This window comes from Cryptomeria japonica, chromosome 11 (genome assembly GCF_030272615.1).
Source record: "Cryptomeria japonica chromosome 11, Sugi_1.0, whole genome shotgun sequence".
Taxonomy (NCBI): domain Eukaryota; kingdom Viridiplantae; phylum Streptophyta; class Pinopsida; order Cupressales; family Cupressaceae; genus Cryptomeria; species Cryptomeria japonica.
The window spans coordinates 464,545,307-464,562,267 of NC_081415.1; the positions used below are offsets into that span (position 1 = coordinate 464,545,307).

General features: G+C 36.4%; 1 protein-coding gene across 4 annotated transcripts in view; it reads right to left on the reverse strand.

Moving 5' to 3' along the window:
• The window catches only part of LOC131068324 (vesicle-associated membrane protein 727), an 81,342-nt gene that overhangs the window by 23,496 nt on the left and 40,885 nt on the right, over positions 1–16,961 (reverse strand). For all 4 annotated transcript variants that reach the window (XM_058003504.2, XM_059213898.1, XM_058003511.2 and 1 more), the window contains 3 exons: positions 4,801–5,179; positions 4,145–4,334; positions 3,933–4,053 (listed from right to left, as the gene is read on the reverse strand). In XM_058003504.2, the coding sequence (XP_057859487.2) occupies positions 3,933–4,053; positions 4,145–4,334; positions 4,801–4,990 (501 nt within the window). In that variant the 5' untranslated portion in view covers positions 4,991–5,179. The remainder of the gene's footprint in view (positions 1–3,932; positions 4,054–4,144; positions 4,335–4,800; positions 5,180–16,961) is intronic.

Here is a 16,961-nt window from a genome sequence, read left to right on the forward strand (position 1 = left end):
GGTTTTGTTAGTTTTTAGTAATCAGATCTGAGTTATTCTTGCTGGGTTTTTCACCTCCAAGAGGGAGGTTTTCCCAGGGTACTGCTGTGTTCTTGTGTGTTATGCTGTTATGTGTTTATTTTACCTTGCATTCTTATTTTCTGCTAATTTCTGCTAATCTGATTACCCAAAACTAACAAGGAGGACTATAGGGGCATCCACACATGAGTTTACTCCCATCTTTTAGGCATACCTTGTCAAGGGACAAAAGCCTGTAAAACCATAAAATCACTTGAGAAGGCCGAGGTGACCAGGTTGCACATGGAGGGTGAAGCAAAGAAAAAAGGATGTCTATGGAGAGTTTGCAGCCTAGTGGGTCATTGTCTAGTGCAACTGCTACTGAATCTAAAAGTGTAAAGCCTAAGAGTCAAAGAGGAAAGAAAAGGTCCACTAGTGTTGCAAGCATGTTTAACATGCAATCACAAGATGTAGCCAATAGTTCTATTGCCAAATTTTTCTATGCTAATGCTAAACCATTTCATGTGGCACACTCTCCATATTTTAACCAAATGTTCAAAGATACACTTGTCGTTGGTCCTTCAGATGTTCCCCTTGGAGATAATAAGCTATGCACCTCCCTCCTTGTTAAGGAGTATCCTGAGGTGAGCATAATGATGGAGGCATTGAGACAAGTTTGGATATAGGAGGTTGTTCTATCATTATAGATCGGTGGATCGATATTAGACATCAGCCACTCATCAATGCCATTGTCACATGTCCAAACAGGCTCTTATTTTTATAGAGTTATTGATTGTTCAGGGAAAAGGAAGGATGCAAGCTTCCAATTCAGATTTTGAAGGATGCCATGGAAGAGGTTGTACCCTCAAATGCTGTACAAGTACTAATTGATTAAGCTCATGTATGCAAGTTAGCTTGATTGATGGTGGACGGTGCTTACATGCACATTTTTTGGACCCCATGTTATGTTCATGTGTTGAACAATGCATTGAAAGACATTGGGAAAATAGATTGGTGAAGGCAATGGTGTCAGAAGCTAGAGGCATTCACATGCTCATTTGAAATCATCACACGTCACTTGCTTTGTTTAGGAATTTTTCAAGGAAAGAATTCCTCAAGCAAATTCCTCGAGCTTGTGGATACCAGATGTGCTAGCTACTTTATTTTGTTGGAAAGGATGATTGAGGTGTAGGAGACTACAATTAATGGTGGTTAATTCAGAGTGGGCTAGATGAGCAAACAAAACACAACTAAAGGAAAAAGCGTGAAGCAAAAAATCCTCAACGATGATTGGCTGTCCACAATGAGTTAAGAAATTGTTATTTTTAATAAATTGCTGATTTTATTATTAACTTTCTGATTTTAGTATTAAATTTCTGATCTTATTATTAACTAATACATTGCTGTTTTTTATATTAAACTTGTGCTTTCATTTCATTATTGATATTAATTAATAAATTGCTAATTTTATTATTGAATTTCTGATTTTATAATTTTTATTGTTTCTAAGTTTCTAACTTGTACTTTTACTAAATTATTTTCATTCTTTGCAAATATATTTGCTCCATCATCTAGCCTATTGTGTGAGTCATAAGATATGCTGATACATCCTCTTCTATCCTTGGCGAGATTTATGAGACATTTGATAGCATGCTTGGACAGATGAAGCAAGCAATTCACAAAACGAACCCTAATTTGGGATTTTACGAGGAGAGCATAAGGTCCATCATGACACGACAGTGTAATACTATAAACAAACCACTTCATCTAACAGCCTATGCTCTAAATCTCAAATGGTATGCAGCAAGACCTTAGAGAGTGTCTCCATCTGATGATGAAGAGGTGAAAGAAGGCTTCATGAATGCCCTTGGCAAAATGTATACTGAGGAGGAGTCTAGCAAACTTAGAGCACAGTGGCTAGGCTTTGTGAATCTTCCTGGCCCAATATTCAGTAGACCAGAGGCGATGATGGATAGAGCTACATTATCTCAAACCAATCCCATTGGATAGTGGACATGGCATGGCAAAGATGCACCAAAGTTGATGATACTATAATTTCACAAATTGCTATAATTTCTTACAATTTTTGAAGAGTTGAAGCTAGCTTATGAGTCACAGTTTTCCTTATACAATGTTGGAAAATAATACTGTCTTCATATGTTGAATATAACCCCTTTCAAGATTGTTGTGATAAGATAGCTCAATCTATTCTATGCAATATTAACAAACTATTATAATTTGCATTATAAGACCTTGTACTTTATGACTCTATGGTTTGTATTTTTACTTCTCAAATCTCATGTTCAATCTACTTTAGAAAATTTAAAACAAACTACTACAATTTGTACTACAAGAACTTGTACTTTATGGCTCCATATTTGGCACGTTTGCTTCTCAAAACCTTGGGTGTTGTACCCTTTATCTTTAAAAAATATTGACATTGTCCATATGTTATACAAAACTTAGATAAGATAGTCTAGTCTAAATCTAAATTATCAAATTCGATACACAAAAATCTATATTAACATGTGAGACTTGTTTGTAGCTAAGGTAATATACACGCTTAACCATAAGAAACATTATAAAATTTGACACAATATCTACAATAACATGTGAAACCCATGTGTCAATAAATGATATCTTGGAACTGTGGAATTATTTCTACGATTAATAGACATTATAAAATTTGAAACATAGAAATCTACAATAACATGTGCGAAATCAACCTGTCTATAAAAATGAGTCCTAGAACTATTCCTTCAACTATATAATCCTCATTCATTCTATGGGTAGGGTAATATTATTGTGAACAAAAAAGATGTAGAAGAGAAAAACATGGATTCAAACATGTATTTGAATCCTATTGTACATTTCGTTGCACCGCTAATTAAGCAAATGAATTGAACCAAATTGAAATAAAATTAAAGTTCTTTCATCCACAACTCCTTGTTGCACACACAAGATGTGTGTGCCTGTGTTCCAATGCATTTGTGCTTGAGAGATGATAAGTAGTTGCTATTCAAACCAAGAACATGATTTTGCATTCAAGAGGCCCTCCCAAATGGATTGAGAGAGGGTCAGTTTATAGATGGAGAGGATTGATTCAAGAGATCAATTGTTGAGGTTAGTTGAGAGGATTGTAAGAAGGAAGAGTCTCAAAGTGGCACCTTGTGATTGGTGCACGTAAAGGGGGCCAAGATCAAAAGAATTTGGACGGTTTCCTTGAAAAAAGATAAAGAGTGAGGAACAAAAGAATACTTTTTAGAGACGTGTGAAGGGTGAGGATTTTATAGGAGAAATAAATAGATAGAATTTAATGAGAGGATTTTGTGGGAAAGTGGGAAGTTCGACCATGACTAAAGCATGCTTAGGAACGTATAAGAGGATTAATTAGTTAACTAATTAGTTGTAATCAACTAATTACTTGAGGGAGATTTTGAAAGAATTAAACAAATTGAATGTTGCATAAAAAGCATCTTGTTCCTTTCAGGAAACAGTTTCCATTTTTAACTGATTAGCTAGGAATGTCAGAAAAATAACACTTCAGTTTCTTCAAAATTTAAATAAAATGTTTAAAAATTGAACATGTAACAATGTATAAGTTTTCCAGAACATTGGATGTAACTGTCTCAACAGAATTTGCTGTCAACAATCAGCATTTAGTTCATCTACAAAATGGTTTGTGCCAAACCAAAAGTAAAAGAAATTATTAGAAGTTCAACATTATTTTCAAATCATATTTTGCCAGATTGAGATCCAATCCACATTCACTATCCTTCTTTAAAAATAGAATTTAATTTACTGGTTTGACAGTCATTGAATATATTTATGGACAAGCGTATATGCTACATACACATGGAAGTCATACAGCTATAAAAATGGCAGTAGCTGGAAAAACTTTAGAAAAATAGTTATTTCAACTTGTGAGTACATACCTTTTCAATATTGTCCATCATGATTCCTTTCACCTCTGAAACCTGAGCCTTTATTTTATAAAGTTTATTAACTTCCTCTGGGTGGTCCATGCAATATTGCATGTGATCTCTCAGTTTTGGCCTGTATTTGCAATAGAAAATTCAAAATAAGACACAAAAAGCAGAGAATAGATATGAATATTTAAATCACACAGCAAAACAATCAGCCATACCCGAACTCCCTGTCAAGGTTGTAGGCAATACTAAATTTGTCGTCATACCCGTAGTCTTTATCAAGGCTATGAGCCTCACCCGTCTTAGCCGTTTCCCCTCGATAACGTTGTTTGAAGTCTTCCTTTACTCTCTCCAAGAATAAAAAGGGCATCTGCCTTCCTATCACTTCATCTGCAACAACAAGGAAAACTGCACAATCCCACAAGTTACAACATTTCATCAGCAATATTTCTTGGGATCAACACACATATCTAGAAAAAGAGCATACAAAACAGTGCATATCACATATAGAATTAAGATTGTAAGTATTAGAATAGTCATCATGTTTCCACTTCCCATTGTGTCAAATAGAAATACCATTAGATGAAAATAATCTCACTCTTAACATGATTTAACAATCGAAATTTAAAGGTCCCAATGAAACTAGTTTATACTTCTGAAATAATAAATGGAAGTAGATACTATCAACATTATATTTATAATACAATAATAGCACAGCCCACAATTAGCAGCTATTATGACCCACTACTGGCATGAACGATAAATCATAACACAACTTACAGTATCAAACCACATTAGTATTATTGGTACAAAAACGGTACCCTTTTTAAGTATTAATAATTGAAGATTTAAATATGCTTAGGAAGAAACATACCAAAGCCATCATCCACAAGGTAATTGAATGTGTGTCCATCACATGTGTAAGTGAACTTGTTGCTGTTTGACGGCAGCTTCTGCAGGCACTGGATGGCAATGGTACTAAAATTCCCAGAAAATGATGTGTGCTCTGCAAGCACAACAGTGCCCCTGGCAACAAAACTGTATATTAATGAGTGTTCTACCATGGCTTATACAGTGATATTTAGTGCTTGTGAGGTCAGAAGTATTGCTAGTCTTTTGGCACAATTAGGCTTCTTTGTTTAGTTCTTGGTTGTCAAATGGAGATACGCAAACCCAACAAGAAATTTAGTGTAGAATAAGCTGGATGTTGTTTTAAGGGGGGCTCAACCATAAAATTTCTCTGCAAAGGAACCCTGCAAGGCAGATAAAAAAATCTCAGATTGATTCTTCAATCAAACAAAATAAAATATAAAATAGAAAGCTGATTTTTCAGTCAAACAAAATGAAATACAAATTTGACTGAAGAACATAAAAAAATCTTCAACAATTACCGCTAGAGCAGAAAAAATTTATATGCAAATTGAGGTTCCTAAATTAAAAAAAATATTATATTTATTCAAACTGAAGTTCCATCAGCAATATTCATGAACTAATTAGTGAATAAAAACATCTCATTCAGTCAAACAAAATGAAATACAAAATTAAACTAAGAATGTAAAAAAATCTCAAACAATGACCACTAGAGCAGAAAAGATTAAAACCATCGAAATGAGACTCGGACTTGGCACAGGCTCGGCAAGGGTAACTTGACTCAGGACTTGGGACTCGACGAAAAAACTTGGCGCAAACTCGACAGAGACTTGGCAAATGAAAAACCCAAGAAATTTAGAAATTTGAGGATTTAAAACTTGTTTCATGCACCCTTTATTAAATAAACCATAAAGACACAATAACATCATCAAGTAGAAGCTAATTTGATCACATACACAAGTATAGATCAATCACATTTTTATAAACACAAATTATAGTTGAAGGAAATAGCACACTTAGATATTTAAATATTGTCAAATGTATACAAAACTCATGGAATATGAAATCCATGACATCAAATGTTCCAAACAAATATCAAAACAATAACTAGAAGTCCACGGCTCAAAGGAGCTTGCATCCCTCCTACAAAGGCATCTAAGGTAGGTCCAACTAACTAGTGGGAGTTTGGGAGTGGAGACGTTAATGGGTTTGAGGGGTAGCAATGATAAGTTGCACAAGGTGTTACATGTGTGTAAAACCCAATGATAGAAAGGGTGCAGAGAAAAAGAGAAGAGAAAAAGAGAAAACAAAGAGTGAAGAGAGAAAAATGATCTTTGTATTGGGCAAAATGATGCTTTTAGGGACATTTTGAGGTTTTTGGATGCAATTTTTTTTTGAAATAAAGTCAAAAAATGTTTGTTTGTTTATTTTTGAGATTTAAAAAAAAAAACTGACTTTGGTCGAGTTCGGGCATTGAGACTCACTGAGACCGTGAGTCCTAGGTCTTGGCGAGTCTTGCTTTGGACTCGATCGAGCCCGAGTCCAAACCCCTAGGACTTGCCCAAGGTCACCTGGCTTAGGACTCGCCAAGTCCTAGCGAGTCCCGAAACTACAATTTCTTACAACTCAAATTGAGGTTCCTCAATAAAAAAAACATTATACTTATTCAAACTGAAATTCCATTAGCAATATTCATTAAGGAACTAATTAATGGGAAAGGAGTATCTTAGCAAAGTAGTGAAGATGGCTTAGTCAAGATTTCCCTGACATGTTTCCTTACTAATCTATATATGATTGCTTGTAGGGAAATAGATAGATTAATTTACTAATTATAAGAATCTAAATAGATTGGCAATTTCAATTAATAACTAGATCAAAAATACATAAGAGATGACATATTAAACAATATACTCAATCATATGGCATACCAATTTATTGCTAGATCAAATGGCTGTTGTTTCCTGGATGCAGATTATACATATAAAATCTGATCTGATTTCATGCCTTTCTCCCCAGTAATGATACTACTTATATAGCCTTTAAAAGAGATGAGGAGTCTTACCACCTTTCCAACTGATGTGTCTCTTCTAACTAACCGATGCCCTTAACTATAATTGCTTGTTCTAAATAGATTATGAATGCTGGAATATAAGCGCTCAATTCAGGAATATTCCTTGATTATAATATTATAATAGAAGCATGAATATTCCAGGTGCAAGCATTTGGCATGATTAAATTTTCCAGCAGCGATTTGTTGCAAATATTAAACTATGGCTTTTTGGATAGATTAATGGAGGGTGCCAACTTAGAACCAATGAGGCACATATTGGAAACTTTATTAGTTTCATTCAGTAATTTTAATACTTGCCACTGTGGTACCAAGGCCATGGGAGTCAGTTTTCGGCTCATGTTGTGAGAGACACAGCTTGGTGTAAGGGATGTTTTCCTCTTAATACCCGTTGTATCAATATTGCAATCTTTTGATAGCTATTCTCACTCCTTTTGCTGGTCAAGGTATCATTGGAGGGACTGCTGTAGGGTGCAAAGGGGAATAATTTCATCTGTTAAAGCTGTGATCTGTCATAAAGGGCAGGGGAACGACAGATAGACTTAATGAAAGGGTGTGACTTCTTCTCACTTGAAGATATAAGAGGAAGGACAAATTGATTGGACAAGGCATCCATGAAGTGAAAATCAAATAATCAAGTATGAATTGGATAAGAATTCAGAAATAAACCTGAATTAGAAATTGAGAAAAGCAGCGAATAATATTAAGAGAAATTAATTGGTATGCAAGTATTATTGTATTTATTCATTTATTTCAACATAAATCTGATAGGAAGCTTTTAAGTCTTACTTATATGATTCAATTGCCAATCCATCAAGAAATATAGGATAAGTAATTATTTACTAATTTCCATCAGCAACCATATTTGGAATCAATGCAAAATGTTTTGCAAATAGGAAGATGCAGCGGTACCAGTCTTCCCTCGTCAAGTACGCCACCCCGAGATGGATGGAATGGAGATCTTGCCACACTTGTGAGCCAAGGGATTGAATGGATCAGAGATTCATTGCGTGCCCTTGGACTTGGTTGGGGAAGAGTTTCCCAGCGTCCTATCAAGCTTTTCCATAGTATTCCTAATATGAATTATTTAAGGATACTTTAATTTTAATAAAGATTATTTCTATACAATCATATATTCTTGATATTAATGCTTTGATGTTAATTAATATTGTTTATAAGACCTAAATTAAGATTTTCTCTAAATTGGCTTTACAATTATGTAATGTTATTATAGAATTATATTTGTAAATGAATTGCATTTATTAAAATTGTTTATTTTTGGGCAAAATCAGGTATATCCCAAAAGGGAACATTACACGTATTTTTTAATTTAATATCATATGCACATTGACAATGAATTATGAAAGCAATCAAATTTTGAGCTTCGACATTTGTAATTTGTTTGACTCTCACGTGAACTCTCAGTATAATGCTAATGTTGTGTATTAAGAATCTATAATGTATCTGACGAATACCTTAACAATGTTATCATATCAAAAATTTAAAATCAATTAAATTTTCCATATATTTTATATAAGTGTCCCCTGTCATTCCCTAAAATGGCCTAAAATTTATCCTGAAAACCCATCCCCACATCCCCTACCTTCCCCATCCCCAAAACTTGGTGGAACATAGCTCAAACATACTTGGAAAATGTGAACTCTCAATTCAATGCTAATGTTGTGGATAAGAATCCATAATGAATCTAATGAATCTCTTAACGATGTTATTATATAAAGTATTTTAAATCATTTAAAATTTCCCTATATTTTATATAGCTGTCCCCTGCCATTCCCTAAAAAGGTCTAAAATTTATCCTAAAAACCCATCCCCTACCTTCCCCATCCCAAAAACTTGGTGGAACATACCTCAAACATACTTGGCAAAGAGGTGATGGTAGCTTGTAACGAAGCAAGAAGATATTGAAAGGTATCAAAAGCACTCAATTGTACTTTTATTTCACTACTTGCAAAGAAAGGTTCCCCTAAATCTTTTGTAAATTTTTCGCTCAACTTCTATTTAAAACACCCTCTATAAAATCCTTTCCAAATCGATGGCAAATCACTTAAAAGTGGTGCTTCCCTCACTCATTTCCCAAGCATGAAGTGGCTTCATACCAAAAAGGGATATCATTGAATGCATCATCACAACTCATGAAATCATTCATTATATTTCTAGCACAAACCAAAAGAGCATGATAATGAAGATCTTGGAAAATTTTGACTTTTGCCAAATGTGGAGTGAAAGGATATTTGAATGTGTTTCTACCCCTCAATATTCAATGCTTATAAATAGAGATCTAGAGGATTTCTTTGAAGCCACTAGAGGGCTTCATCAAGCTAATCCACTCTCACCACACCGATTTATTCTTATGGCTCAATCCTTAGGCAAGAGCATATCACAATTCCAAGTGGATGGATTTTGGAAAGGTAAAGAGGCTAATAAAGGAATAGATGCCTTCACTCACTTACAGTTTCCAAATGACACCATTCTATTTGAAGAAGCCAGCTTGAATGAGACCAACACAATAAAGAACATTGCTGTACCTTACACCACAACTTTAGTGTAGGTATGTTTGTCGTTGCGCCAAAAGCTCGAGCTATCAATGCTTGCTACAAACGCCAGACTTACCCAGATCCACGGGAGGCGGTTAAGCCATGTTGCGAACCCCGAAGGAGGTGCTGACCACCAAGTCAACAATCTCCCCCTCAGCACCGATTGAGGGTTCTACACCGACAGAATGAAGGAGACCTCTCGGGATTCGAACCCGTGACCCAAGGCTCTAATACCAATTGTAGGTATGTTTGTCGTTGCACCAAAAGCTCGAGCTATCAATGCCTACTACAAACGCCAGACTTACCCAGATCCACGGGAGGCGGTTAAGCCATGTCGCGATCCCCGAAGGAGGTGCTAACCACCAAGTCAACATTTAGGCCAACATATAAATGAAAGGAAATTGTAGGTATTTTTCTTCAACGCCCCTCCAAGATTACAATACAAAATTATTGGAACTCTTGGTTTTAGAATGGGTAAGCTATTGAGAAATATACAAGTCCAATACCAAAGATTGTAAAGATCAGACTCTATCCAATAAACAAATTAGAGGATGAGATACAAGGCTTACAACACGAAAAATCTGAAACTTTATGCAAATCTGAAAATTAAGTTGCCTTAATGTGGAAATAACCATGCTTAAATACTTCTTCTTCAAGATGCTAAAAGTCAGCCTTCGTACCATGCTTATTAACACTACCTTATGTGTGGCATGTTAATGGGCCTGCACAAGTTAATCTAGCTTCAATATGCAATTCAAATGTAGAGTGGATCAAAGTTAATTTTGGCGAGGCATCGAAGGGTAATCCGGGCCCCTCCGAGGCTAGCTTTTTGGTGAGAGATTGGACTAGAAGTATCATAGCTATGTTGGCAAAGAAGCTACCGGAAGGAACGAATAATGAGGCAGAGGCACAGGCTGTTTTGTTGGCAGTAAAAATGGCCAAAAAAATAGGTAATTCCAGATTGCACTTGGAAGGGGATTCTTTGATAATAATCAGTGCAGTGATAAAAGGATAGGCCATGTCCAAGAGACATAATAAATATATTAAATTAATAAGAAATTATTTAATTTCCTTTAATGGTTTCAAAATTTCACATGTTTTGAGGGGAGGTAATACTACAATAGATACATTATCAAAATTTGTTGTGACATTAAATGATGAGCAATTGAGTAAAATATGGGAGGATTTTCGAAATGTTCACCTCAACTCTTGAGCAGGTTCATACGCCGCCATCCGCAAGTTCCATTATGGAAAGTGATGGGATATTAATGCGACGGGCTAGTAGAATTATAAATGAGTTGAGGAGGTGGCAATTTCTTCACATTGTGTGATGTTGTGGTGACAGGTGAGCTAAACGAAAGGATGGGTGGCGAGGGTCTGAGCAATATGGAAGCTAATTTTACCCTCATCACTCCAAATCAGCAACTATCTTTTCATGGTAAGGTGACAGAAAAAAGAATGCGGAGCTTATTCAAGTTTGAAGACCCCATTTTTATGCAAATTCTGGACATCCTGCTTGGCAAAGAGTTTATGACTACAAAGCATCAATACTGAAACAATATTGATATTGTTTCAATGCTGTTGGCGTGGAGATTGGAACTTGGGAAGAAAGAAGAAGTGGAGTGGGTGATGCAAAAGTGTGTAAAGGAAGAATGGTTGTTTGGCATGAAGTCACTAATGGTGATGGCGAAGCCTGAAGTAGTTTTCTAGCAAGCGTAGGGGATTGGATATAGGTTGGGGAGCTTGATCCGCCTATGCGACCATTTATATGTTGTTGTGCTACCTCGGACAAGGATGAGTGGCGAGCAAAGGCATACATAGGCTAGGAAGCCTTGAAGGACTTCCTGTGAGAGAAAGAAATGGAGCAAAACGAGGCCAATACTAAGGCAGTGAAGAAGAGCAACACATGGCCAGAATTTGTTCTGAAAGATTATTGGGCGAACAGCCCCCTCAAAGCTATGAAAAAAGAATGATATGGTTTTTTTTTCCCAATTTTATGTTTTGTCCAAAAATATGCAGTTAATTTATTGTTTTTGTGTTTTCGTTATGAACTTATGAACAATGGGCATAGTATAATGACTAGGGTTTATATTGAAAAAGTATTTCAGTTTTTGTACAATGTATTAATGTAAAAAGATGTAGTGTCAGTGGATAGAATGGTGATAGTATGGATGATGAATTATGGCTAGGGCTTGGTAGGATGGTTGTCTCTACAATTTTTGTATATGGGATGTAATGGTGCAATATCATCAATGAAGTTGAAATGGTGAATTAGGGTTTGGTTCTGGTATAAATTGAAGAATGTGATCTATACTTTTACTTTATATGAATAAAAATACTATTATTACCGATCAAAAATAAAAACACTGCCTTATGTGAACTTATAACAGCAATAAATAAAGAATATCATAACCATAAGATAGCAGCAAAGAGGCACCAATCAGCAACACAAGAACATCACATAACACAAGATTCACGTGAAAAACCCTTCTAAGAAAAAATTCATGAAGAAGAGAGGTCAACTATGCATTATCAACAAATAAATGTGATTACAATACGTTCATTTCCATTCTCCTCTTTGCCTCCAACATGGCAACATTTGTGTGCTTGTGAACAACCTCCTTACGCCTCCCACTTGTCCTTGTTCCTACAAAGTAACTTACATTCAACTATTCCTCACCAAATTTTACATCCAAAGAGCTATTTATATAGAATGACAACAGCTCCAAAACCACCAAACAAGGCATCCAAAGAAGGCTCTTCATTCCAAATGACCCCAACACTTGGATTACCTCCACGGAAGTCGAAAGGACATCAGTTTTGGCTCCGATACTTTCCCTCCAACTTGGGCACCCAATCTTACAAGATAAACATTACATTAAATGTAATAAATGATGGAATACCAAGAAACACATGTTACCTCCTCCAAGCTCCCACTTGGAGAAGTCCAAAGGTCACTCATTTGTCTTCTTCCCATGTCATTAATCATCCCGTTCTAGGCATCCATATGTGAGGAAAACAATATTAAATAATTGTGTTCACAACCCACCTTTATTGCTACTAGTGGAACCCATCACCCCTTATGAATGTATTACAAACAATAGTGAGAATAAATATTACAAGATATTTTCCAAATACACCCTAAGTGCCTTAGTGCCTTAGGACACTTTCCAAGGATGTTGGAACAATGCAATATGACATAGGATTTACAAGGTAGATGGCACCTTAATCCTAACGCAAGCTTCCTAGTAAATATCTTAGTGTCCACCTATTTGCAAGGGCTTGTAAATCATCTTTGTGGAATTCTCTATTGGATGCATTCAAAGCAAGACATTCAACATAGAGAGGAAGGAGGTTATCCTCAAAATCACCATGGTAAACTCCATTTTTTTCGGTGCTTCCAATTTATCTCCTCTCCATTTTCAACACCCTAAGAAGTGTTGATGATTCAATCAACAAAACCATGAGGGACTTCATTTTGCAAGGAATTGAAGATAAGGAGAAATATCCCCTAATAGTCTTGTTGTGACCTTTTTCACACATCACCCCATTGAGAATGGGGGCCCTCCTTGTTTTTTCTTTCTAGGGTTTTGTTAGAGCCTTGCAGCTTCCTGGCACCAATTTTGTCAGTTTTGAAAGGTCCAAGTTTTGGAGAGTCATAAGTCAGTTTGAGCAAGCCATGGTCAAAATAGAGTCTTGACACCCTCAGTGTGCCTAGAAAGTCCAAAGGACGAAGATTGCAACTGATTTGGGTCAATTTTGTTAATTTTAGTACTTTCAGATTGAATAAAACTCAAAAAATCAGAATTAGTTTTAACTAGGTTAATTAAATTTATTGTTTTCCAGATTTAAGAATAGTAAAGGAAATGAATGCATAAAGACAAAGCACATTTACCCTGGGAAAACCTCCTAGGAGGAAAAACCCAGCCAAAAGATCCTCAAATCTGATTATGGTTTTGAATTCAACTAATAATTACACACTTATCTCGAGTATAGATGTTGCAGTCACAAGGAAGATAAGATAGAAGTCTTCACAATTAGTTTGCTAATGGAGATCATGATTTGCAGTCCTCCTAATCAGACTTGCTGTGTGTTACAAGGGTAGCAGCACCTTTCAAGTAGTTTGCAGTCCTTCTATAGGGTTTGTTTGGGCCTTCAATGGAGTTCTCTATCTCTTGGTGGTGATCTGCTGCATTTGATGGAGTTCGCTGTCTTCTATTATGTTCTGCTGCACTTTAATGTAATTCGCTGTTATCAACTGCCTTGACTCTATATTTCGCTTCCTTAGAATATATTTCGCACCTTCTTGCAAAACTGAATGAATGATGTTATGAGAAGTATATGCTTTATTTATAGGAGTAGTAATACTTCTCAATCATGTCGGCCTTCTTTGCAAATTAAACATATTAATTATTTTAATTCCTTTTAAGTGAATTGGATAGGGTCTGCCCTATCATGGAGGCGAGTTGGGTTTGGATGTAGCGTGGAGGCCTTTTAGGTGGAGCCGAGAGGTATTGGGCCTGGCCCTATATGTTGGAGGCGGATTCCAATGTTGCCCAAGGCAATTGGAATCCGCCAGCCCTAATTACAAACAACACTCCCTCTTAATTAGGGAAGAGAATCATAACCATAATCTTCCATCTTGCACACAAGCAAGTATGGAACTACATAATCATAATCTTCCAGCTTGCATACAAGCATAGACTGGATCCACCTTGCATTGCCTACAGAGGGTGGAGAGGATCTTTTTCTACCATCTTACATTGCCTGCAGAGGATGGTCAAAAATTACACTAATACCATCTTACATTGCCCGCAGAGGATGGTTTAACAATTACACTTCTCCCTGATAAGTTTTTACAATACCATCTTACATTGCCCGCGGAGGATGGTTAATAATTACACTTCTCCCTGAGAAGTTTACAATACCACCTTACATTGCCCGCAGAGGGTGGTTAACATTTACAATACCATCTTACATTGCCCGCAGAGGATGGTTAATAATTATAGTTTACAATACCACCTTACATTGCCCGCAGAGGGTGGTTTGATACAGCACAAAGTATCACTGAGATTGAGACTCCCTCTCAATTAGGGTTTCATTTTCCACAATACCAAGTCTATCCCTGAAGTACACAAACTTCACTTTGGATAGAGGCTTAGTAAGAATATCTGCAACCTGCTCATCAATGCTGACATACTTCAGCTAAATAGCACCTCTTTGCACCATATCTCGAATGAAATGATAATGGGTTTCCACATGTTTTGACCTATCATGAAACACTGGGTTGATGGACATCTTAATACAACTTTGGTTATCACAGTGAATAACTGTAGGATCCCAAGCTTGACCAAACAACCCTGCAAGAAGCTTGCGAAGCCACACTGCTTCTCTAGAAGCTACACTTGCTGCAATATACTCAGCTTCAGCAGTACTTAATGCCACTGAGGATTGTTTCCTGCAAGCCCAAGAGATTACTGCGGATCCCAAGCTAAAACAAATACCGGAGGTGCTTTTCCTATCTTTGACGCTTCCAACCCAGTCTGCATCAGAATAACCTTCCAAGGTTATTGGAGTGTTAAGTGGATACTTCAGCCCAAAACCAACTGTGCCTCGCAAGTATCTTAGGATATGCTTGGCTGCAACAAAATGAACATGTTTGGGCAAGCTCATGAACTGGCTGAGAGCATTCACAGCAAAACATATATCTGGTCTAGTGTTAACTAGATACATCAACTGTCGGTACTCGGATGGATCTGCAAATTCAGAGTTAGCTGCAGAAACACTTAACTTCTTTAAGTTGGATTCCATAGGAGTAGACATTGGTTAACAATCCATCATTCTAAATCTTTTCAAAATGTCAATAGTATACTTTCCTTGATTTAGAAAAATTTCGTTAAATCTTTGCCATACTTCTAGACCTAAGAAATAATGCATTAGACCTAAATCTTTCATTTCAAATTCTGAAGCTAGTTCTTTCTTGCATTTAATAATAAGTTCATCTTTACCAGTAAGAAATAAGTCATCCACATAAAGAACTAGAATTAGCATTTCATCATTGGCTACCTTAAAGTATATGTTAGAGTCAACATCATTTTTACAAAACCCTAGACTTAGCAAGTATTTATCAATTCTTTCATAACAAGCATGAAGAGCTTGTTTAAGACCATACAGAGCTTTCTTTAACCTGCACACATGGGTTAATCTATCCTGAATCTCATAACCCTCAGGTTGTTCAATATAGACTTCTTCCTCAATGACACCATTGAGGAAGGCAGTCTTAACATCCATCTAATGTAGTTTCCAACCCCTAGCAGCAGCAATGGCTATTATAGTTCTAATAGAAGTATATCTAGCAACAGGAGCAAATGTTTCTTCATAGTCTATGCCTTCCTTTTGAGAAAAACCACGAGCTACAAATCTAGCCTTATATTTTTCAATACTACCATCAGCATTATGTTTAATTTTAAATAACCATTTAGAGGAAACAACAGATTTACCTTTGGGTCTGGGCACAATGTCCCACACATCATTCTTGATGATTGACTGATATTCTTCATCCATAGCAAGCTTCCAGGCGTGATGACTTAAGGCTTCTTCAACGCTGCAAGGTTCAGTTTCAATGAGATTACACATCAAGGAAACGTAGTTGGAGTATACTTGAGGTCTCTTAGCTTCACGGAAGGCGCCACTGGGAGTAGCAAATCTTTCAGCTTCTTGAATGGTGTTCCTTACCCAGAGAGGCCTCTTTTTGGTAATGACAATGTCAATAGGAATATCAGTGGGATTCATGGGTTCTGGAGGGTCATCATGATCATCTTGAGGAGGAGGTTCAACTTGCTCCCTCTGAATCTCAGGGTTAGAATCAACATTTATATTTTGGTTGTCATTAGCTTCATCAATAACACAAGAACCTTTCGATTTCTTAAAGGCAATGTCTTCTTCAAATGTAACATCTCTACTTACCTCAACGTACCTTTGACCTGGGATGAGAATCCTGAAAGCCTTGGAGGATTCACTGTATCCGACTAGCATGCCTTTCTTTCTGGAGGGTTCCAACTTTGATCGCTTTTCCTTGGGCACATGAACATACACGGGACTTCCAAAAATTCTGAGGTGACTAATGTCTGGTTTGGATCCTGTGAAGGCTTCTTCCGGGGTCATGTTCTTTAGGACACGATGAGGACATCTATTCTGGATATACACCGCTGTTCTAGAAGCCTCAGCCCATAGAAAGATCTACAAGTCTTGATCGTGTATCATAGCCTTTGCAGCTTCCATAATAGTCCTATTCTTTCTTTCAACAACACCATTTTGTTGAGGGTTGTATGGTACACAAAACTTCCTCTTAATTCTTGACTCAACACAAAAATCATAAAAGCTACCGGAGGTGTACTCACCTCCATTGTCAGATCTTAAGCATTTAATTCTTTTACCAGAGGAGTTTTCAATTAATGCCTTAAACTCTTTAAATTTACTTAAGACTTCATCAGATTCTTTAGATTTCAAGAAGTAGATCCAAGTTTTCCTAGAAAAATCATC